Source organism: Bombina bombina, chromosome 9, assembly GCF_027579735.1.
Source record: "Bombina bombina isolate aBomBom1 chromosome 9, aBomBom1.pri, whole genome shotgun sequence".
NCBI lineage: Eukaryota > Metazoa > Chordata > Amphibia > Anura > Bombinatoridae > Bombina > Bombina bombina.
The window spans coordinates 3,033,009-3,058,416 of NC_069507.1; the positions used below are offsets into that span (position 1 = coordinate 3,033,009).

General features: G+C 31.5%; 1 protein-coding gene across 1 annotated transcript in view; it reads left to right on the forward strand.

The window, feature by feature from the left end:
* LOC128639990 (polycystic kidney disease 2-like 1 protein) overlaps positions 1-25,408 on the forward strand; it is a 400,840-nt gene that overhangs the window by 301,816 nt on the left and 73,616 nt on the right. The window contains exons 9-11 of the mRNA XM_053692283.1: positions 19,684-19,805; positions 22,199-22,316; positions 22,393-22,529. Of these exons, the coding sequence (XP_053548258.1) occupies positions 19,684-19,805; positions 22,199-22,316; positions 22,393-22,529 (377 nt within the window). The remainder of the gene's footprint in view (positions 1-19,683; positions 19,806-22,198; positions 22,317-22,392; positions 22,530-25,408) is intronic.

Below are 25,408 nucleotides of genomic sequence, written 5' to 3' on the forward strand. Positions count from 1 at the left end.
AAAGGTTAACTTGGTATATTGTGATGAATCATTTAATTGTCTGTTCACTTCTATTACATATTTGAGTCTGTCCAATATAACAATTTTTCCTCCCTTATCTGCTTCTGTAATGACTAGATCATTCCTCTTTTCTAGATTGTTTAAAGCTTGGATTTCATATTTAGTAAGATTGTTCTTATAGGGTCTAGTCTCATTGTTATCCACCTGTCTTGCCAGTTCTATTAGATCTAAAGTTACCTTCCTCTGAAATATCTCCAAATAATCTCCTCTATTTTGTATAGGATAAAAATCAGATGTTTTTCTCAAGTGTGTAGGGGGTGGGCTATCAGTATGTGTAAAGGATTCTGCCCTGAGTGATATTAAATCATTCTGTGCACAAAGATCAGAAAAATCAATAAACCCTTGTATAGGGTTATGTGTGTTTGAATGTCAGGAGTAACAGTTGTTTGCTCCTCATTGTCATTTGATTCATTAAAATAAAATTTTTGTAATGTCATTTTTCTGACTAATTTGTTAATATCAACCACTGTATTGAATAAATTGAAATGTCTGATAGGTGCAAATTTTAAACCTTTAATTAACAAACTGTATTCATGAGGGGTAATAGAATGACTAGACAGATTCACAACATTAGTTATTTCTTTTTGTTTTTGTTTAACCTGCTGGGGTAACGAGTAGATTTGGGAGTACTGGTTTTTGGTCCTTTGTTAATTAATTCTTTGATTGAACCATGCATTTGTGTAATATTGGTATCAGTAGTTGACTGTGATTGTGTTGTAGATGTACCATTGGTTATATATAATGGTTATATAATAACACTATCTAATAAATATACATTACACAGTACAGTTACACTTATAATAACACTATCTAATAAATATACATTACACAGTACAGTTACCCTTATAATAACACTATCTAATAAATATACATTACACAGTACAGTTACACTCATAATACTATCTAATAAATATACATTACACAGTACAGTTACACACATAATAACACTATCTAATACATATACATTACACAGTACAGTTGCACACATAATAACACTATCTAATAACTATACATTACAGAGTACAGTTACACACATAATAACACTGTCTAATAAATATACATTACACAGTACAGTTACACTTATAATAACACTATCTAATAAATATACATTACACAGTACAGTTACACTCATAATACTATCTAATAAATATACATTACACAGTACAGTTACACACATAATAACACTATCTAATAAATATACATTACACAGTACAGTTACACACATAATAACACTGTCTAATAAATATACATTACACAGTACAGTTACACTCATAATAACACTGTCTAATAAATATACATTATACAGTACAGTTACACTTATAATAACACTGTCAAATAACAATACATTACACAGTACAGTTACACACATAATAACACTGTCTAATAAATATACATTACACAGTACAGTTACACACATAATAACACTATCTAATAACTATACATTACAGAGTACAGTTACACACATAATAACACTGTCTAATAAATATACATTACACAGTACAGTTACACTTATAATAACACTATCTAATAAATATACATTACACAGTACAGTTACACTCATAATACTATCTAATAAATATACATTACACAGTACAGTTACACACATAACACTATCTAATAAATATACATTACACAGTACAGTTACACACATAACACCATCTAATAAATATACATTACACAGTATAGTTACACACATAATAACACTATCTAATAAATATACATTACACAGTACAGTTACACACATAATAACACTGTCTAATAAATATACATTACACAGTACAGTTACACTCATAATAACACTGTCTAATAAATATACATTATACAGTACAGTTACACTTATAATAACACTGTCTAATAACAATACATTACACAGTACAGTTACACACATAACACTGTCTAATAAATATACATTACACAGTACAGTTACACACATAATAATACTGTATAATAAATATACAATACACAGTACAGTTACACACATAACACCATCTAATAAATATACATTACACAGTACAGTTACACTCATAATAACACTATCTAATAAATATACATTACACAGTACAGTTACACTCATAATAACACTGTCTAATAAATATACATTATACAGTACAGTTACACTTATAATAACACTGTCTAATAACAATACATTACACAGTACAGTTACACACATAATAACACTGTCTAATAAATATACATTACACAGTACAGTTACACACATAATAACACTGTATAATAAATATACATTACACAGTACAGTTACACACATAATAACACCATCTAATAAATATACATTACACAGTACAGTTACACTCATAATAACACTATCTAATAAATATACATTACACAGTACAGTTACACTCATATTAACATTGTCTAATAAATATACATTACACAGTATAGTTACACACATAATAACACTATCTAATAAATATACATTACACAGTACAGTTACACACATAATAACACTATCTAATAAATATACATTACACAGTACAGTTACACACATAATAACACTATCTAATACATATACCTTACACAGTACAGTTATACACATAATAACACCATCTAATAAATATACATTACATAGTACAGTTACACACATAACACCATCTAATAAATATACATTACATAGTACAGTTACACACATAATAACATTATCTAATAACAATACATTACACAGTACAGTTACACACATAATAACACCATCTAATAAATATACATTACACAGTACAGTTACACACATAATAACACTGTCTAATAAATATACATTACACAGTACAGTTACAAACATAATAACACTATCTAATAAATATACATTACAGAGTACAGTTACACACATAACACTGTCTAATAAATATACATTACACAGTACAGTTACACTTATAATAACACTATCTAATAAATATACATTACACAGTACAGTTACACTCATGATACTATCTAATAAATATACATTACACAGTACAGTTACACTTATAATAACACTATCTAATAAATATACATTACACAGTACAGTTACACTTATAATAACACTATCTAATAAAAATACATTACACAGTACAGTTACACTTATAATAACACTATCTAATAAATATACATTACACAGTACAGTTACACTTATAATAACACTATCTAATAAATGTACATTACACAGTACAGTTACACTTATAATAACACTATCTAATAAATATACATTACACAGTACAGTTACACTCATTATGTGTGTAACTGTACTGTGTAATGTATATTTATTAGATAGTATTATGAGTGTAACTGTACTGTGTAATGTATATTTATTAGATAGTGTTATTATAAGTGTAACTGTACTGTGTAATGTATATTTATTAGACAGTGTTATTATGTGTGTAACTGTACTCTGTAATGTATAGTTATTAGATAGTGTTATTATGTGTGCAACTGTACTGTGTAATGTATATTTATTAGATAGTGTTATTATGTGTGTAACTGTACTGTGTAATGTATATTTATTAGATAGTACAGTTACACACATAATAACACTATCTAATAAATATACATTACACAGTACAGTTGCACACATAATAACACTATCTAATAAATATACATTACACAGTACAGTTACACACATAATAACACTGTCTAATAAATATACATTACACAGTACAGTTACACTTATAATAACACTATCTAATAAATATACATTACACAGTACAGTTACACTCATAATACTATCTAATAAATATACATTACACAGTACAGTTACACACATAATAACACTATCTAATAAATATACATTACACAGTACAGTTACACACATAACACCATCTAATAAATATACATTACACAGTACAGTTACACACATAACACTATCTAATAAATATACATTACACAGTACAGTTACACACATAATAACACTGTCTAATAAATATACATTACACAGTACAGTTACACTCATAATAACACTGTCTAATAAATATACATTATACAGTACAGTTACACTTATAATAACACTGTCTAATAACAATACATTACACAGTACAGTTACACACATAATAACACTGTCTAATAAATATACATTACACAGTACAGTTACACACATAATAACACTGTATAATAAATATACATTACACAGTACAGTTACACACATAATAACACCATCTAATAAATATACATTACACAGTACAGTTACACTCATAATAACACTATCTAATAAATATACATTACACAGTACAGTTACACTCATATTAACATTGTCTAATAAATGTACATTACACAGTACAGTTACACACATAATAACACTATCTAATAAATATACATTACACAGTACAGTTACACACATAATAACACTATCTAATAAATATACATTACACAGTACAGTTACACACATAATAACACTATCTAATACATATACCTTACACAGTACAGTTATACACATAATAACACCATCTAATAAATATACATTACATAGTACAGTTACACACATAATAACACTATCTAATAAATATACCTTACACAGTACAGTTACACACATAATAACACCATCTAATAAATATACATTGCATAGTACAGTTACACACATAATAACATTATCTAATAACAATACATTACACAGTACAGTTACACACATAATAACACCATGTAATAAATATACATTACACAGTACAGTTACACACATAATAACACTGTCTAATAAATATAGATTACACAGTACAGTTACAAACTTAATAACACTATCTAATAAATATACATTACAGAGTACAGTTACACACATAATAACACTGTCTAATAAATATACATTACACAGTACAGTTACACTTATAATAACACTATCTAATAAATATACATTACACAGGACAGTTACACTCATAATACTATCTAATAAATATACATTACACAGTACAGTTGCACTTATAATAACACTATCTAATAAATATACATTACACAGTACAGTTACACTTATAATAACACTATATAATAAATATACATTACACAGTACAGTTACACTTATAATAACACTATCTAATAAATATACATTACACAGTACAGTTACACTCATAATACTATCTAATAAATATACATTACACAGTACAGTTACACTTATAATAACACTATCTAATAAATATACATTACACAGTACAGTTACACTTATAATAACACTATCTAATAAATATACATTACACAGTACAGTTACACTCATAATACTATCTAATAAATATACATTACACAGTATAGTTACACTTATAATAACACTATCTAATAAATATACATTACACAGTACAGTTACACTCATAATACTATCTAATAAATATACATTACACAGTACAGTTACACTCATCATACTATCTAATAAATATACATTACACAGTACAGTTACACACATAATAACACTATCTAATAAATATACATTACACAGTACAGTTACACACATAATAACACCATCTAATAAATATACATTACACAGTACAGTTACACACATATTAACACTATCTAATAAATATACATTACACAGTACAGTTACAGTCATAATAACCTTTCTAATAAATATACATTACATAGTACAGTTACACTCATAATAACACTGTCTAATAAATATACATTACATAGTACAGTTAAACTCATAACAACACTGTTTAATAAATATACATTACACAGTACAGTTACACACATAATAACACTCTAATAAATATACATTAGACATTACAGTTACACTCATAATAACACTGTCTAATAAATATACATTACATAGTACAGTTAAACTCATAACAACACTGTTTAATAAATATACATTACACAGTACAGTTACACACATAATAACACTATCTAATAAATATACATTACACAGTACAGTTACACTCATAATAACACTATCTAATAAATATACATTACACAGTACAGTTACACTCATAATACTATCTAATAAATATACATTACACAGTACAGTTACACTTATAATAACACTATCTAATAAATATACATTACACAGTACAGTTACACACATAATAACACTATCTAATAAATATACATTACACAGTACAGTTACACATAATAATTTTATCTAATAAATATACATTACACAGTACACTTACACACATAATAACATTATCTAATAAATATACATTACACAGTACAGTTACACACATAATAACACTGTATAATAAATATACATTACACAGTACAGTTACACACATAATAACACCATCTAATAAATATACATTACACAGTACAGTTACACTCATAATAACACTATCTAATAAATATACATTACACAGTACAGTTACACTCATATTAACATTGTCTAATAAATATACATTACACAGTATAGTTACACACATAATAACACTATCTAATAAATATACATTACACAGTACAGTTACACACATAATAACACTATCTAATAAATATACATTACACAGTACAGTTACACACATAATAACACTATCTAATACATATACCTTACACAGTACAGTTATACACATAATAACACCATCTAATAAATATACATTACATAGTACAGTTACACACATAACACCATCTAATAAATATACATTACATAGTACAGTTACACACATAATAACATTATCTAATAACAATACATTACACAGTACAGTTACACACATAATAACACCATCTAATAAATATACATTACACAGTACAGTTACACACATAATAACACTGTCTAATAAATATACATTACACAGTACAGTTACAAACATAATAACACTATCTAATAAATATACATTACAGAGTACAGTTACACACATAACACTGTCTAATAAATATACATTACACAGTACAGTTACACTCATGATACTATCTAATAAATATACATTACACAGTACAGTTACACTTATAATAACACTATCTAATAAATATACATTACACAGTACAGTTACACTTATAATAACACTATCTAATAAAAATACATTACACAGTACAGTTACACTTATAATAACACTATCTAATAAATATACATTACACAGTACAGTTACACTTATAATAACACTATCTAATAAATATACATTACACAGTACAGTTACACTTATAATAACACTATCTAATAAATATACATTACACAGTACAGTTACACTCATTATGTGTGTAACTGTACTGTGTAATGTATATTTATTAGATAGTATTATGAGTGTAACTGTACTGTGTAATGTATATTTATTAGATAGTGTTATTATAAGTGTAACTGTACTGTGTAATGTATATTTATTAGACAGTGTTATTATGTGTGTAACTGTACTCTGTAATGTATATTTATTAGATAGTGTTATTATGTGTGCAACTGTACTGTGTAATGTATATTTATTAGATAGTGTTATTATGTGTGTAACTGTACTGTGTAATGTATATTTATTAGATAGTACAGTTACACACATAATAACACTATCTAATAAATATACATTACACAGTACAGTTGCACACATAATAACACTATCTAATAACTATACATTACAGAGTACAGTTACACACATAATAACACTGTCTAATAAATATACATTACACAGTACAGTTACACTTATAATAACACTATCTAATAAATATACATTACACAGTACAGTTACACTCATAATACTATCTAATAAATATACATTACACAGTACAGTTACACACATAATAACACTATCTAATAAATATACATTACACAGTACAGTTACACACATAACACCATCTAATAAATATACATTACACAGTACAGTTACACACATAACACTATCTAATAAATATACATTACACAGTACAGTTACACACATAATAACACTGTCTAATAAATATACATTACACAGTACAGTTACACTCATAATAACACTGTCTAATAAATATACATTATACAGTACAGTTACACTTATAATAACACTGTCTAATAACAATACATTACACAGTACAGTTACACACATAATAACACTGTCTAATAAATATACATTACACAGTACAGTTACACACATAATAACACTGTATAATAAATATACATTACACAGTACAGTTACACACATAATAACACCATCTAATAAATATACATTACACAGTACAGTTACACTCATAATAACACTATCTAATAAATATACATTACACAGTACAGTTACACTCATATTAACATTGTCTAATAAATGTACATTACACAGTACAGTTACACACATAATAACACTATCTAATAAATATACATTACACAGTACAGTTACACACATAATAACACTATCTAATAAATATACATTACACAGTACAGTTACACACATAATAACACTATCTAATACATATACCTTACACAGTACAGTTATACACATAATAACACCATCTAATAAATATACATTACATAGTACAGTTACACACATAATAACACTATCTAATAAATATACCTTACACAGTACAGTTACACACATAATAACACCATCTAATAAATATACATTGCATAGTACAGTTACACACATAATAACATTATCTAATAACAATACATTACACAGTACAGTTACACACATAATAACACCATGTAATAAATATACATTACACAGTACAGTTACACACATAATAACACTGTCTAATAAATATAGATTACACAGTACAGTTACAAACTTAATAACACTATCTAATAAATATACATTACAGAGTACAGTTACACACATAATAACACTGTCTAATAAATATACATTACACAGTACAGTTACACTTATAATAACACTATCTAATAAATATACATTACACAGGACAGTTACACTCATAATACTATCTAATAAATATACATTACACAGTACAGTTGCACTTATAATAACACTATCTAATAAATATACATTACACAGTACAGTTACACTTATAATAACACTATATAATAAATATACATTACACAGTACAGTTACACTTATAATAACACTATCTAATAAATATACATTACACAGTACAGTTACACTCATAATACTATCTAATAAATATACATTACACAGTACAGTTACACTTATAATAACACTATCTAATAAATATACATTACACAGTACAGTTACACTTATAATAACACTATCTAATAAATATACATTACACAGTACAGTTACACTCATAATACTATCTAATAAATATACATTACACAGTATAGTTACACTTATAATAACACTATCTAATAAATATACATTACACAGTACAGTTACACTCATAATACTATCTAATAAATATACATTACACAGTACAGTTACACTCATCATACTATCTAATAAATATACATTACACAGTACAGTTACACACATAATAACACTATCTAATAAATATACATTACACAGTACAGTTACACACATAATAACACCATCTAATAAATATACATTACACAGTACAGTTACACACATATTAACACTATCTAATAAATATACATTACACAGTACAGTTACAGTCATAATAACCTTTCTAATAAATATACATTACATAGTACAGTTACACTCATAATAACACTGTCTAATAAATATACATTACATAGTACAGTTAAACTCATAACAACACTGTTTAATAAATATACATTACACAGTACAGTTACACACATAATAACACTCTAATAAATATACATTAGACATTACAGTTACACTCATAATAACACTGTCTAATAAATATACATTACATAGTACAGTTAAACTCATAACAACACTGTTTAATAAATATACATTACACAGTACAGTTACACACATAATAACACTATCTAATAAATATACATTACACAGTACAGTTACACTCATAATAACACTATCTAATAAATATACATTACACAGTACAGTTACACTCATAATACTATCTAATAAATATACATTACACAGTACAGTTACACTTATAATAACACTATCTAATAAATATACATTACACAGTACAGTTACACACATAATAACACTATCTAATAAATATACATTACACAGTACAGTTACACATAATAATTTTATCTAATAAATATACATTACACAGTACAGTTACACACATAATAACATTATCTAATAAATATACATTACACAGTACAGTTACACACATAATAACATTATCTAATAAATATACATTACACAGTACAGTTACACACATAATAACACTATCTAATAAATATACATTACATAGTACAGTTACACATAATTACACCATCTAATAAACATACATTACACAGTACAGTTACACACATAATAACACTATCTAATAAATATACATTAAACAGTACAGTTACACACATAATAACATTATCTAATAAATATACATTACACAGTACAATTACACTTATAATAACACTATCTAATAAATATACATTACATAGTACAGTTACACATAATAACACATTCTAATAAACATACATTACACAGTACAGTAACACACATAATAACACTATCTAATAAATATACATTACACAGTACAGTTACACACATAATAACACTATCTAATAAATATACATTACACAGTACAGTTACACACATAATAACACTATCTAATAAATATACATTACACAGTACAGTTACACACATAATAACACTATCTAATAAATATACATTACACAGTACAGTTACACACATAATAACACTATCTAATAAATATACATTACACAGTACAATTACACTTATAATAACACTGTATAATAAATATACATTACATAGTACAGTTACACATAATAACACCATCTAATAAACATACATTACACAGTACAGTTACACACATAATAACACCATCTAATAAATATACATTACACAGTACAGATCAGGGATAGGCATGGACCAAAGCTGTGGAGGACATTTTCCAAAGTACAAACCTTAGTGAAGGACACCAAGGTCTCCATTTAGTTACCAATGAGCAAGCTCTACCCAGGTGCTCAATCAAAAATGGGCCGGCTACTAAGCTTACATTCCTAATTTTTCAAATAAAGATACAAAGAGAACAAAGAGAAATTTATAATAGGAATACATGAGAAAGTTGCTTAAAAATTCTTGTTCTATCTGAATTATGAAAGAAAAAAATTGGGTTTGGTGTCCCTTTAATGGAAACAAAATTTCCATCAATCTAACTGGATCATACATTATATTGTGTGTGGTGCACGAAAGGTTAAAAAGGAAATATCACCATTTTGTTGGCTTAAGGGCATAAATAATACAGTAACACAAATTTAAAAAGTGTCAAAGAATGCTGACCTCTTTGTGACCTGTTAGTTTGTGAAATCCAATAGATCAGCATCAACATTCATACAAAAATTCCAAAGTACACCATAATCGGCGAGACGGTCTGTGTCGCTAGATTCTCTCTGAGTGATGTTTATGTGCAAGCGTATAGTGATTCTATAAATATGTATATGCTGTGTGCATAGCAGATAAATGTGCTTATGTGTTCACTCCCAACACTTGGCACGTATCAAAACCTGGTATACTCAATATAAGTGACGTCTTAGTGATAAAGCCTCAAGGTAAGTGTGAACATATAGAGCATGTGAAACAGCAGGTACTTATTCAATAATACACCAATTCACAGGTACAGTCTGTTGCAAAAATTCCTTTTCTTTTTTTCACAAGGAATGAACAAATTCTTCACAAAGTTAATGCAATTTACACCCACACCGGACAATACCTTATAGCTTCAGACAATGCGTCCTGCCGGTCCTACTCACTGCAGGGAGGGGAAGCACGATGCTAGCAAACTCTGTTACTCTCCTTGTGATCCGGAACGCTGTACACACCTGCTGTTCAGCTCAATTGATTGCACGTTTCCAGCAGCACTTACACTTGCACTATCACCTCAGAGCCTAGACTGAATTCACAATCCTTTCAAAACAGCGATTTCCCAACGCTGAAAAAGCGAGCAAAAGAACCAGTATGATGGAAAGGATTGCAGGCTGCACTGTAGATGGATAGTTAAAACAACAATTTATTTAGTACAGTTTAAAAATGAAGTGATGAAGTGCTTTTTGTAGCAGGAAACGCGTCGGAGAGCAGCCTCTCCTGTGTGCTTGGGTGTAAATACTATGATGTGTGCTTTATATTTTTAAACTGTAACTAAATAAATTGTTGTTTTAACTATCCATCTACAGTGCAGCCTGCAATCCTTTCCATCATATTAGTTTGTGAAACCCCACAAGTTTATAAAAGGGTCAGTAAACCTTAAAAATAATGTTATATAATTCTGCACATAGTGCAGAAATATATAACATTATATTAGCCAAACTTTGTAAATCATAATATTTCCTTTTTATTTTGTAAAAATACCGCTAAAAACAACAGACCCGCTCAGCAGAGTACAGAGAGCGGGTCTGTAAAACAGCGGTATTTTTACAAAATAAAAAGGAAATATTATGATTTACAAAGTTTGGCTAATATAATGTTATATATTTCTGCACTATGTGCAGAATTATATAACATTATTTTTAAGGTTTACTGTCCCTTTAAATGTCATTATTATTAATAGTTAAAAATCTATTTTTTCAGAGAGAAATAAATAAACAGACAGAACTGTAACTTGTATGTGATAAAAACATGAAACATTTTTTTAAAAAATGTATAGTAGTTTTCCATTATTTTTTTTTCTTCAAATCAGACTATGATTTTCTTAGCTATTCTCCTGAATTTATAAATATTATGCATTTTAAATTAAAATGAACATAGCAAAAATGACAAAATAGTATTGAGTATTTATATATCATGACAGTCTGGGATATCAGAATAGCTATTGTCTTCAACTGAAGAAATATTTATAACAGAGGTAATCTAGAGCTATGCAAAAGCAGGACACAAGCTAAAATTACCATTATGGCTTCCTTATAATCAGTACTAGATCTCAGGTCAGTGCACTGCTATTTTATGCTTTACCTTTGCATATAAAGAAACAGTGCAATGGCAGCTTGCTTCTTGAATCGTCCCTCTCTCATCTCATTCGAAGTCACTTTCTTGCTACTGAGTGGCGTCCTCACGCGGGCACTGCCCCAACCCTGCGAAACATGGCGCCACATGTGTCAAGGAGGATTCTACTCATCCCGAGTCCCTCCCCACCGCAAAACGGGTGGTGGACACTGCAAGGGCCAGCCACGGACACCAGTGTCCGTGTACGGACACCTTGCCTATCCCTGGTACAGATACACACATAATAACACCATCTAATAAATATACATTACACAGTACAGTTACACACATAATAACACCATCTAATAAATATACATTACACAGTACAGTTACACACATAATAACTCTGTCTAATTAATATACATTACACAGTACAGTTACACACATAATAACTCTGTCTAATTAATATACATTACATTGTACAGTTACACACATAATAACACTATCTAATACATATACATTACACAGTACAGTTACACACATAATAACACTGTCTAATAAATATACATTACACAGTACAGTTACACACATAATAACACTATCTAATAAATATACATTACACAGTACAGTTACACACATAATAACACTATCTAATAAATATACATTACACAGTACAGTTACACTTATAATAACACTATCTAATAAATATATATTACACAGTACAGTTACACTTATAATAACACCATCTAATAAATATACATTACACAGTACAGTTACACTTATAATAACACCATCTAATAAATATACATTACACAGTACAGTTACACACATAATAACACCATCTAATAAATATACATTACACAGTACATTTACACACATAATAACACTGTCTAATAAATATACATTACACAGTACAGTTACACACATAATAACACTGTCTAATAAATATACATTACACAGTAGAGTTACACACATAACACCATCTAATAAATATACATTACACAGTACAGTTACACACATAATAACACCATCTAATAAATATACATTACACAGTACAGTTACACACATAATAGCACCATCTAATAAATATACATTACACAGTACAGTTACACACATAATAACACTATCTAATAAATATACATTACACAGAACAGTTACACACATAATAACACTATCTAATAAATATACATTACACAGTACAGTTAAACACATAATAACACTATCTAATAAATATACATTACACAGTACAGTTACACTAATAACACTATCTAATAAATATACATTACACAGTACAGTTACACAAATAATAACACTATCTAATATACATTACACAGTACAGTTACACACATAATAACACTGTCTAATAAATATACATTACACAGTAGAGTTACACACATAACACCATCTAATAAATATACATTACACAGTACAGTTACACACATAATAACACTATCTAATAAATATACATTACACAGTACAGTTACACACATAATAACACTATCTAATAAATATACATTACACAGTACAGTTACACACATAATAACACTGTCTAATAAATATACATTACACAGTAGAGTTACACACATAACACCATCTAATAAATATACATTACACAGTAGAGTTACACACATAACACCATCTAATAAATATACATTACACAGTACAGTTACACACATAATAACACTATCTAATAAATATACATTACACAGAACAGTTACACACATAATAACACTGTCTAATAAAAACTTTATTTAATTTAAAAAAAAAAATTGCACAAAAATGTTATAAGGACTCAAAGATAGGAGATCTCGGGTGTTAGAAAAAAGAAAAAAAAAGTTAGGCAAATGGCTTAATATAAACTGAGGTCTAGTGCAGCTGGCTAATAAATGTGATATAAACTGAGGTCTAGTGCAGCTGGCTAATAAATGTGATATAAACTGAGGTCTAGTGCAGCTGGCTAATAAATGTGATATAAACTGAGGTCTAATGCAGCTGGCTAAGGAGATGTGATATAAACTGGCTAATGTGATATAAACAGAGGTCTAGGACAGCTGGCTAATAAATGTGATATAAACTGAGGTCTAGTGCAGCTGGCTAATAAATGTGATATAAACAGAGGTCTAGTGCAGCTGGCTAAAGAAAATGTGATATAAACGGAAGTCTAGCTTTTAACCATGACTTGGTTCAAGGACAATTCCAATAATATACCTCCGCTACATAGATGACATCATCATCATTTGGAAGGGGACTCAGGAGGATTTAGACTATACTATTGAAGTCATGAATAGAAACACCAACAATCTAAAATTCACCTACACATGGAGTACAACGAACTAGTTTTCCTAGACTTGAAAATAGAGGTCAAAGATCGCAAGATTGAGACATCTACGCATTTCAAAGTTGTAGATAGCAATAACTACATTCATAGTATGAGTTGCCATCACAAAAGCTGGAAGGAGAGCATCCCAAAGGGGCAGCTATTAAGGATCAAGAAAAACTGCTCAACAAAAGAAAAATGGGAAGAGCAAGCCAAACTCATCAAAACTAAGTTCTTAGAGAGAGGATACAATGAAAGTATGCTTAACCAGAAGACCCAAGAAGTTGACAACATCAAAAGAAACGAACTTTTGAAGTATAAGAAAAAAACACCTCTGCCAGAAGATGATCTCTTCAATGTGGTAATGATCACGGAGTATAGTGAAAATAAAAGCATCATCGAGAAGATATTCCAGAAGCATTGGTCACTTCTGAAAGATGATGACGTGATTGGTGAAAGACTGCCACCTAAACCAAAGTTTGTTTACAGAAAAACCAAGAACTTGAGAAGTAAACTGACTCCTAGTATAGAAAAGAAGAAGAAACAAGGTATCAGAGATACATTTGGGAAAGAGGTGAAAGGTTTTTTCCCCTGCTTGTCCTGCAAGGCGTGCAAACATGGTATCAAATCTACTACGTTTAACAGTTAACACCAAAGAGAAATACAAAATTAACGAGTTGATCAGATGCCAAGACAGCGGAGTGATCTATATGTTACAGTGTTCGTGTGGTCTTCAATATGTGGGCCAAACGTCAAGGATCCTGAAAGATAGGATACGCAAACATTTATTACTCATTGAAAAATTAAATATGGACACAGCCTTGTATAGACATTTTTCAATTAAACATAAGGGTAACATAAGAGAACTAACCTTTATGGGTATACAGAAGATCAGAAAGGATTAGAGAGGCGGCAACTACACAGAGAAACTACTTACCGCCGAATCAAAGTGGATTTTTAACATTGATTGCCTCTACCCTAAGGGTTTGAACAATAAGGAAGATCTATCCCACTTATTCAACGTGATCTGATCCTTTTCCAGCATCATAAATATACCATATTCATTCTCATTCTTGATCCTCTCTCCTTAGAGTACTAGTCTTCGTATATATTCTGCCATAGATAATTATTCCATATGTATGTTGAGCATTAAGTATATGCTTTGATACCATTAAAACCTATCCGATAGGATAAACTTAAGGTACCAATACTGATATGGCCCTATTTCCATACAGAAGGATTATTTCACATATCCTCACAAAATGCTAATAGTTTACACTTAAGCTAATCCTCTCTCCTTCCACGCTAGGTAATAGTAAGACCAATCTGTTCCAATCAGGACTTGGTACATAGATAGCGATAGACTTAGGGCACCAATACTGACATGGCCCCTAGAGAAGGCCTGTTCTCTTACCCCTACAGAATGCTAAGAGTCTATACTCAAGCTATTCCTCTCTCCCTCCATGCTAGGCAAAAGCAAGGCCATCCTTTCCCAATTTCATTTCAGCCACAACTTAGTACTAAGCAGTATTAATTTAGAGGTATCTATCCCTAATTCACAGCATCTTAGGATCTAAGGAAAAAAGTAATAAAGAAAAGATAACTGCGCTAGTTCACCATCCTTGATAATAAGTATATCTAGTAAGAATCCACCCCTTAAAGGGACAGTCTAGGCCAAAATAAACTTTCATGATTCAGATAGAGCATGTAATTTTAAACAATTTTCCAATTTACTTTTATCACCAATTTTGCTTTGTTCTCTTGGAATTCTTAGTTGAAAGCTTAACCTAGGAGGTTCATATGCTAATTTCTTAGACCTTGAAGCCCACCTATTTCAGATTGCATTTTAACAGTTTTTCACCACTAGAGGGTGTTAGTTCACGTATTTCATATAGATAACACTGTGCTCGTGCACGAGAAGTTATCTGGGAGCAGGCACTGATTGGCTACACTGCAAGTCTGTCAAAAGAACTGAAAAAAGGGGCAGTTTGCAGAGGCTTAGATACAAGATAATCACAGAGGTTAAAAGTATATTATTATAACTGTGTTGGTTATGCAAAACTGGGAAATGGGTAATAAAGGGATTATCTATCTTTTAACACAATAAAAATTCTGGTGTAGACTGTCCCTTTAAGATCGACTACTGACATATCCCTACTGAGCTCACTATGTCCCCTCGTTTTTCCCTTCTTATTTTCGTATGCTCTAGTTCCCAAGGATGATCGGCTCCAGAGTCTATCATTCCCCCTAAATCCAGAGAGTTAGATATCTGGTACAAGTCTACATGCTCCAAGCACCATTTATTATATGTGTCGCCTATCTGTCAGTCACTGTACAAGTCCATTCCTGGTAGATCTCAGGTAAGGGCACTCAGAGCCATGTTGGCTTATATACAAATCTTGTCAGGTGTGGTTATATAACTCCAAATTGCAATCAGATATTAATATCTACACTGTATTGTAACCTAAGTCCGTGTGGACATAACCAGTGAAAATTGGCCCACACCGTGTTCTCTGTTCCTATCAGTGATAACACTATAAGTACATCTACCGATGCCAATTAGAGCTTTACCAATTAGTTTTAGGTAAAACTTTACAAACCGTCAACTTATCATAACTCCTAGTTCTCGCATCAGTTTGCAGTCTTCTGCATCCAGTTTGCAGTTCCCTGCTTCGAGTTTGAATAACACTAAGTATGTTATGACATTACTATGTACTAGAACCCTGGGCTAGAAGTCTCTTGTCTGTATCTCTAGTTTTAGTGTAACTATGAAACTACCACTACAGGCTATATGTCAGTGTACTCTATCAACTAATAAGGGTACATGAGAATATAAGGTCAGACAGTTCTTGTATATCTACACCTATGATTATATATAACGACGTAAAGCAACATCTATTCTGGTCATCTCCATGCCTCGATTAAGGATATGAACCTATTTCCCACACTGAATATTACCTACTGCTCTACCTGCAGTTATATTCTCCTCAATTACTAATGGTAGTTTACTCTGAAGTCTTCAGTACATTACCAACATAAACATGTATGCTAGATTATAAGTGGCTATATTCAACTAATATTGCTTATAGCGATAAGTACTTTACGATCACTATAGCTAATTTGAAAGCATACAAATAAATACACCCTTGGACATTATCCGTTCTTAAAGATCTCCCTCAAGTATCATCGGCACTTTATTTAGAAGTCTGAAATTTATTATTAACATGAAACCGGTATGCCAGAAATGAAGTGGCTATATTCAACCATTACTGCCTATAATGACAAGTGTTCTATGATCACTACATCCAATCAGAAAGCACACAACAAACACACCCCTGTATACCCCAAGCCAGCGAATAGTAAGTCATCCAGGCGTGACGTCACGACCAATAGGGGCTTTTGAAACACGGCTTATATCGGATACTCAATTGAAGCGGCATAACTTTAAATTCAATAACGGATCACATCTATTAAATATTACAAATATATAACACATATTGATGATATAGATTTTTCGGATAATGTACCGATCCAAGCTTTATGCCGCAAATTCCCCCACCGGAAGTGACGTCACTGAAATACGGAGGCCGAAAATATATATGAATTATACTAGCCGAAATGTCTTTTAGAGTTGTTTTACCAATTTTATTATTATATTCTATATGCTCACAAGTAAGTGTATCTATGAAGACATAAGGGTTGATTTTTGTAACATAAAACATACGCCAAACCGGAAATGGTTTCCTTGGGGTACTTCCGGTTGTGAGTGATCAATCCATATATAAGGCCATCAGTTTATACTCCAAACCAGTCTTGATAAAGGCCTAGAGAGGGCCGAAACGCGTAGACCTGCACTGGTAAGCCTTATTTCAGTTGGAGGATTCATTTTTAATTGTTCTACACATTTGTTGTATCTTTTTTTCACAGGTTTTCCCTCACAGTATTCATATTTTGGCCCAGCACCCTGTTGATATCGCCATCTCTAGGGGCAGCCACCATCAGCATTGGACACATTTACAACAATTCACATTTTTGGGATATCACTCTTTTTGTTTTTTGTTTTTGTTCTTCTTCACTACACCACTTCACAGGATTGACACCACTTACTATCACACATCAGTTGTGGACATTTTTGTCTTTTTTCATATTTTGAAATTTTGGACTTATTTTTGGACTATTTTTATATTGATCTGTTTATTTCTTCACCGTTATTTTTTACACATACTCAGACACGCCACTCAGGATTGTTTTTATTGGTATCCATTGTTGCAGAATTTATCAAACTGTCAAAATTTTAAATTGCTAATTTTTATGCCATTCAGTGTTAATTTTTATGCTATTTTGTGTTAATGTATGCGTGGATCCACTGCTGTTTATTATTGTTTTATTCTTATTGTAACCATTGGGTATTAAATATTACTTATTTTAAATCTACCTTAGCCTCCGTTTGTCTGCCGCCTGGGTTTATTCTTATTTTATCCTACAATTCCAATAAGCACTAGTTGTGACATACAGAACATCAGTAGGCTACTAATACATCATTATTTTGCCCATTTCCTTCCTTAGGGATACAGAAAAACTTTACTGAAGCTTAAACTGAAGAAAGAACGCATTTCAGATGTACAAAAAGCTCTGCAAACTGGCTCAAAAGAGTTGGAGTTTGAAGAGTTTAAAAACAGCTTAAGGGAGTAAGTAACAACAAAGGGTGTGCTGGTCTAAATCTGATTTTATATTACAAACAGTAGGTGCTGGAGATGGTGAGAGAAGCTGGAGATAATGAGATGTGTTTGAGATAATGAGTTGTTGGAGATGATGAGATTAGCTGGTGGTGATGAGAGGCACTGGACTCTGGAGATGATGAGAGATGCTGGAGATGATGTGAGATGCTGGAGATGATGAGAGGTGCTGGAGATGATGAGAGATGCTGAAGATGATGAGAGGTGCTGGAGATGATGAGAGGTGCTGGAGATGATGAGAGGTGCTGGAGATGATGAGAGGTGCTGGAGATGATGAGAGATGCTGGAGATGATGAGAGATGATGAGAGATGCTGGAGATGATGAGAGGTGCTGGAGATGATGAGAGGTGCTGGAGATGATGAGAGGTGCTGGAGATGATGAGAGGTGCTGGATATGATGAGAGATGCTGGGGATGATGAGAGATGCTGGAGATGATGATGAAATGTGCTTGAGATGTGCTTGAGATGATGAGAGATCATGAGAAATGCTTGAGATGATGAGAGATGCTTGAGATGATGAGAGATGATGAGATGTGCTTGAGATGATGAGAGATGCTGGAGATGATATGTGCTTGAGATGATGAGAGATGATGAGAGATGCTGGGGATGATGAGAGATGCTGGAGATGATGATGAAATGTGCTTGAGATGATGAGATGTGCTGGAGATGATGAGAGATCATGAGAGATGCTTGAGATGATATGTGCTTGAGATGATAAGAGATGCTGGAGATAATATGAGAGATGATGAAATGTGCTTGAGATGATGAGAGATGATGAAATGTGCTTGAGATGATGAGAGATGATGAAATGTGCTTGAGATGATGAGAGATGATGAAATGTGCTTGAGATGATAAGAGGTGATGAAATGTGCTTGAGATGATGAGATGTGCTTGAGATGATGAGAGATGATGAGAGATGCTTGAGATGATATGTGCTTGAGATGATGAGAGATGCTGGAGATGATGAGAGATGCTGGAGATGATGATAGATGCTGGAGATAATAGGAGAGATGATGAAATGTGCTTGAGATGATGAGATGTGCTTGAGATGATGAGAGATGATGAGAGATGCTTGAGATGATATGTGCTTGAGATGATGAGAGATGCTGGAGATGATGAGAGATGCTGGAGATGATGATAGATGCTGGAGATAATAGGAGAGATGATGAAATGTGCTTGAGATGATGAGATGTGCTTGAGATGATGAGATGTGCTTGAGATGATGAGAGATGATGAGAGATGCTTGAGATGATATGTGCTTGAGATGATGAGAGATGCTGGAGATGATGAGAGATGCTGGAGATGATGAGAGGAGCTTGAGATGATGAGAGGAGCTGGAGATAAAGAGAGGTGCTATTGCTACTGCAATTCATGTGATAAGTTTATGTCTCTGCAACCTGTAAATAGTAAGCTTTTCAGATCAGTGCTCTCCTCCTCTTGTCCTTGAATTGTTTAGCCTGTTATGTATTTGTAAATTTTCACAAATCTTTGTCATTGTATACCCTACCTCTGTTCCCAGTGCTGTGTATGGCTGAAAATGGCAAAGAAAGATGAGGAGACAAACAGAAGCGTGTGAATAGAGTGTAATTTAAATACAAATGGCGAAATATCCCAATAAAATCAAATAAACAGTGGATCCAGCGCCACTATCCACTACAATCTACCTGCTCTTACAACTTTAGACCCCTTACCTGGGACAATAAAATAGAAGTAAACAGAAGAGAAGAAAATTTGGAAAACCCCATCTATAGGCAGTGGTATATGCAGTACACAAAAATACACAAGTTAGAGTTAAAGAATAATAATAATAATAAATATGCGCATATATTTAGGTACCTTTTTAATACCAGTACCAATACCAGTAACTGGTATAAAAAAACACACTAAAAAGTGCTTTGTCCGTGTTAATAAGTCATATGGTGTAATATCAAAGTTTCAATGTGTCCAAGAATTATTTTAATCCCCAATATAGTCCGTGAGGGTTACATGAGTGTGGCCAAACCTTCAGGAAATCCACGAGAAAAAAATAAATAGTGCCAAATCTCCAAAAAAATAAAGATTAATAATAAAAATTAGGACAAAAATGGTTAAATCTGCTGTTCTAAAGTATTGAATATAACCATTTTAGTTACTTTTTTAAGCCTCTCCAAAATATAATGTCTAGATTTTATTTCTTGCTTCCTTTCATTTTTTACAAAAGAACCTAATGGCTCAATATGATGTTAGTTTGGGATTTGCTTCCATAGATTTGTGTGCATGTGTTTGCGAATGGGTGATATTGAGATCTATGTATAGTTGTTCCAGGGTAGCTGATTTAGTCATTTTCAATAACCTTTTTGTTTCAGGATGGGCCATGATGATCATGAGATTTCGGCTGCATTTTCTAAATTTGACCAGGATGGCAATCGGATTCTTGATGAAGAGGAACAGAAACAAATGCAAAATATCCTGGAGGAAAGAAGGGTAAGGCATTGTGTGTCTCCTAAACAGTGCAATTGTCCCACAGTGCCCAAGTGAGCTGTAGGTTTGTGTCTTGCAGGTGGCGCTAAATGCTGAAATTGAGAATTTGGGAAGATCCTACAGGAACAAGGGTTTGGATGATGGGGTGAACCTAACGGATATAAAGAACAATTTGTCTTCTAAAACCAACTGGGTGTCGCAAGAAGAATTCACAGTGTGAGTTGCAGTAATAAGTCGCTGGTGGTGCGGGGGGGGGGGGGGGGGGGGGGGGCGTTCTACAAATTTGTTGGTGTTTAATTTATTTTATAGCACATTCAGAACCTCTTTTTTTTTTAAAATATTTATTTTGAAACCCGTACAGTGTACAATCAATCACATCAAACCTTTTCTGCCTCACAGGGCAAGGTCAAACATAATGCAATATAGAAACATAATAAAGTACAAAACATATATATATACTTTGCCACTATTGATACATTATCTCAAAAAGAGCAAAACTTGTACACCGAACTGGGAATTTTCCTATTTTCCATATTTCGGAGGAGGAAAAAAAAAAAATAGAAGAGAAAGAACAGAAAGGTGAAGAGGTAAAAAAAGAAGAAAAAAAAAAAAAAAAAAAGAAGGAGAAAATTAATTGAAAAATTAATCTTCTCGCTTCACCCCCTATCTCCTGACCAGGACTAAAATTTAGATTTCTGTACTATTGGAGATCCATGTATGTGGAAAGAGATTTAGTATTACCATTTCAGCGAAACTTACTGAAGATGTAAAGGGCACTAAAATCTGTTTTTGTATAGGCCTGGGGAAAGAGTTAATAATTGGGTACCACCTTAGGAGGAACTTTTTAATTCTAATTTCAGAGGCCTCTTGTAAATGATATGATTCGAAAATAATTTGATCTTGAATGGCATGTATTATCTCAGATAGAACCGGCCCTTTTTTTTCCTTCCATTTTTTAAAAATACTTTGTCTAATAGCTAATATGGAGGTATTTAGGGAGCAGGTCCAGTGCCGGTCCACATTAATCGCTGGAACAATCAGCAAAATAATGTCCCGGAACGTGAGAGAGACTGAAACACCATGTAAATTATTAAACCAATACATAAATTTCAGCCAGAGCTGATTTATTTTAGGACAAGACCATAGCATATGTAATAAGTCCGCTTCCCTATACCCACACCTAGGGCAAGAAGCTGATCTAGATGGATAGAAACGTGCTAATTTAGCTGGATAAAGATAAAAATTGTTTATTAATTTCATATGTGATTCATACCAAGTTGAGGGGACTTTACAATTTTCCAGGGATTTAAAGCTTTGTGTAATTCTCTCAGGCTCTGTATCTCCAATTAATCTACTCCAATAATCGCTGATTCTGCTACAGAGACCCTGCGTTTGTTTAGAGAGCATTATGTCATACATTAGTGAAATCGAGGTGACTCCTGCCATAATTTTCTGTATTAAATCTCTGATAACGGACCATGCAACCGATAAGGGGAACCTCCAACTTTGTGACACTATAAAATGGCGTACCTGAAAGAACGCAAATAGATCCGATCTTGGTAGCTGAAAAAGGGAGAACAAAGTTTCACCTTCTAATACTTTCTCATCTACGCCAATTAATTGCAAGATTTTATTTAACCCTTTTTCACCCCAGTTTTTGAAATTCAGAACCTCTTTTGTTCTTGGTAATCACTGGGAAATATCAGAAAGTATAAAGTGTGTCTGTTACTGAAAAATAAGAGAACACAGGAAGGGAAGTTGCTTTTCTTTTAAATCCAACCTTTTTTTTTAAGATTTTTTTTTTAATATTATTCTCCTCATTTTTCTCACTAGTGTGCTTCTGCTGTCCCTTCCTTTTATTTTTGCGTAATATATTTATCAATAGAAATACTTTCTTATATTTTATAAATTGAAATTTACAAATGTGTGTGTCTATATGTATATTAGCCTGTGTCAGTGTTTGTCTATATGTATATTAGCTTGTGTCAGTGTGTGTGTGTCTATATGTATATTAGCTTGTGTCAGTGTGTGTGGCTATATGTATATTAGCTTGTGTCAGTGTGTGTCTATATGTATATTAGCCTGTGTCAGTGTTTGTCTATATGTATATTAGCTTGTGTCAGTGTGTGTGTCTATATGTATATTAGCTTATGTCAGTGTGTGTCTATATGTATATTAGCTTGTGTCAGTGTGTGTGTCTATATGTATATTAGCCTGTGTCAGTGTTTGTCTATATGTATATTAGCTTGTGTCAGTGTGTGTGTCTATATGTATATTAGCTTGTGTCAGTGTGTCTATATGTATATTAGCTTGTGTCAGTGTGTGTCTCTATATGTATATTAGCTTGTGTCAGTGTGTGTGTCTATATGTATATTAGCTTGTGTCAGTGTGTGTCTATATGTATATTAGCTTGTGTCAGTGTGTGTGTGTCTATATGTATATTAGCTTGTGTCAGTGTGTGTGTCTCTATATGTATATTAGCTTGTGTCAGTGTGTGTGTGTGTGTCTATATGTATATTAGCTTGTGTCAGTGTGTGTGTCTATATGTATATTAGCTTGTGTCAGTGTGTGTCTATATGTATATTAGCTTGTGTCAGTGTGTGTCTATATGTATATTAGCTTGTGTCAGTGTGTGCTTATATGTATATTAGCTTGTGTCAGTGTGTGTCTATATGTATATTAGCCTGTGTCAGTGTTTGTCTATATGTATATTAGCTTGTGTCAGTGTGTGTGTCTATATGTATATTAGCTTATGTCAGTGTGTGTCTATATGTATATTAGCTTGTGTCAGTGTGTGTGTCTATATGTATATTAGCTTGTGTCAGTGTGTGCTTATATGTATATTAGCTTGTGTCAGTGTGTGTCTATATGTATATTAGCCTGTGTCAGTGTTTGTCTATATGTATATTAGCTTGTGTCAGTGTGTGTGTCTATATGTATATTAGCTTATGTCAGTGTGTGTCTATATGTATATTAGCTTGTGTCAGTGTGTGTGTCTATATGTATATTAGCCTGTGTCAGTGTTTGTCTATATGTATATTAGCTTGTGTCAGTGTGTGTGTCTATATGTATATTAGCTTGTGTCAGTGTGTCTA